Here is a 1,529-nt window from a genome sequence, read left to right on the forward strand (position 1 = left end):
AAAAGAGAGAGATTCTGCCCTGGATGAGAAAAATTAAAGAAGTTAACAATGCTTTTTAGCATAAGTACCTGTCGTAACTTGGAAGTAGCAGAAATTGTTGAAAGCAACTAAACAATAAGCGAAAGTTATAAAAGACACAAAGTTGGGGTGGCGATGAAGCACAGAAACGAGTCCGTAGATTGTGGTAAGAAGCATTGAACTGTGTGTGTAATTATGGGTAAGATCATTTAAAAAAGACAGCTCTGCAGAGTAGTGACAAATAAGCATACGGAGTATTTGTAAAATATTAATTGCATTTCCTTCTCCCTCGCGATAACAATAATAATGTGGGGCGGCACACTGTGACGTCCAAAAAGGTGCAGTCATCTTTTGAGACGCTGGCGTTTTCCCTCTTGGTCTTTTTTCTGCTTTCTTCGTTTTTCTGTCACACGCGTAAATTGCATAAAATTGAGTTTTAGAAGAATATCCACCTGGCCGTAGTTTTTTTTTTAAAAGATCTCTGTTTCAGTTGACCAAAGAACTGCGCCGTTTATACGTGTGTACGAAAGGTGCAAAACACCAAGAAGAAAAACAATCTGGTTTTTGTCTAATAGAGAATATCGGGTAACATTGTGGATTAGGCCTTAGGACCCACCACGCGGTCAAGGGGGGGTCAGAGTGAAGACGTAGAGTTGAGCCACGCAGACAGCTGATGGCGGTTGCAATTACACGTTGGAGTTTTGCTTTGTTTTTTTTTGTGTTTTTTTTTTTTTTTTTTTTTGTTTTTTTTTTTTTTTTTTTTTTGTTTTTTTTTTTTTTTTTTTTTTTTTTTTTTTTTTTTTTTTTTTTTTTTTTTTTTGCTGTGTCCAAGTTTACATTTTTTTAATGGAAAAGTTATGAGGGGGGGGGGGGGGGGTCAGATTGGGAAGTGTGAATAAGGTTAAGTGTGTGACCCTAGGAAGTAATAAAGGTGTCATGGTCCGCGGCCCGGCGTCCGGGGTGCTGCTGGGATGTCCACGCCCACGAGCGTGGCTGCTAACCCCACACCTGCATCCCATCCCAGGCGATCATCAGGTGGACTATTTAATCCTGCCCTACCTGCTGCTCCACGCCAGTCCGTAGTCGCCTCTCAGCGGTAACGTACGCCTGCGGGAAAAGAACTCTTATGACAAACTCTCCATCGGACCTAACACTGTTTTTTTTCCCTGTGTACCCAGATCACAACTCGGCGTGTTTTTGTTTACGAGCCACCTGCCTGTCCACCTGTCCGCCTGAGATTCGGTTCACCATCAGCTTCGCCGTCTCGACCCCTTTTGGAGCTCCACCCCCCCCCCTCTGGTTCACTCGGCCCGGCTATCACCGTGAGACGCACACTCCACCTTCCCTCGTATGCTGCCTTTTTGTTTTTCTTCTTTTCTTTTTTTTGTCTTTTTTTTTTTTTTTTTTTTTTAGTGCAGTTTTTCTTTTTTCCGCACTCCAGTAATCTGTCTCTCTTTTTGTTTTACAGCCTCTCACAGCCCCGCTCTCGGCGTTCCCTGCGCGGTCCCTCG

At 43.2% G+C, this 1,529-nt stretch overlaps 1 protein-coding gene across 1 annotated transcript in view; it reads left to right on the plus strand.

Moving 5' to 3' along the window:
- The window catches only part of LOC102304681, a 26,592-nt gene extending 25,931 nt beyond the window's left edge, over positions 1 to 661 (plus strand). The window contains exon 4 of the mRNA XM_042216971.1: positions 621 to 661. Within this exon, the coding sequence (XP_042072905.1) occupies positions 621 to 661 (41 nt within the window). The remainder of the gene's footprint in view (positions 1 to 620) is intronic.
- The last annotated feature ends 868 nt before the right edge of the window (positions 662 to 1,529 follow it).

The sequence above is a fragment of the Haplochromis burtoni genome, unplaced genomic scaffold (genome assembly GCF_018398535.1).
Source record: "Haplochromis burtoni strain Fernald_Lab_line unplaced genomic scaffold, NCSU_Asbu1 Contig_1419, whole genome shotgun sequence".
Taxonomy (NCBI): domain Eukaryota; kingdom Metazoa; phylum Chordata; class Actinopteri; order Cichliformes; family Cichlidae; genus Haplochromis; species Haplochromis burtoni.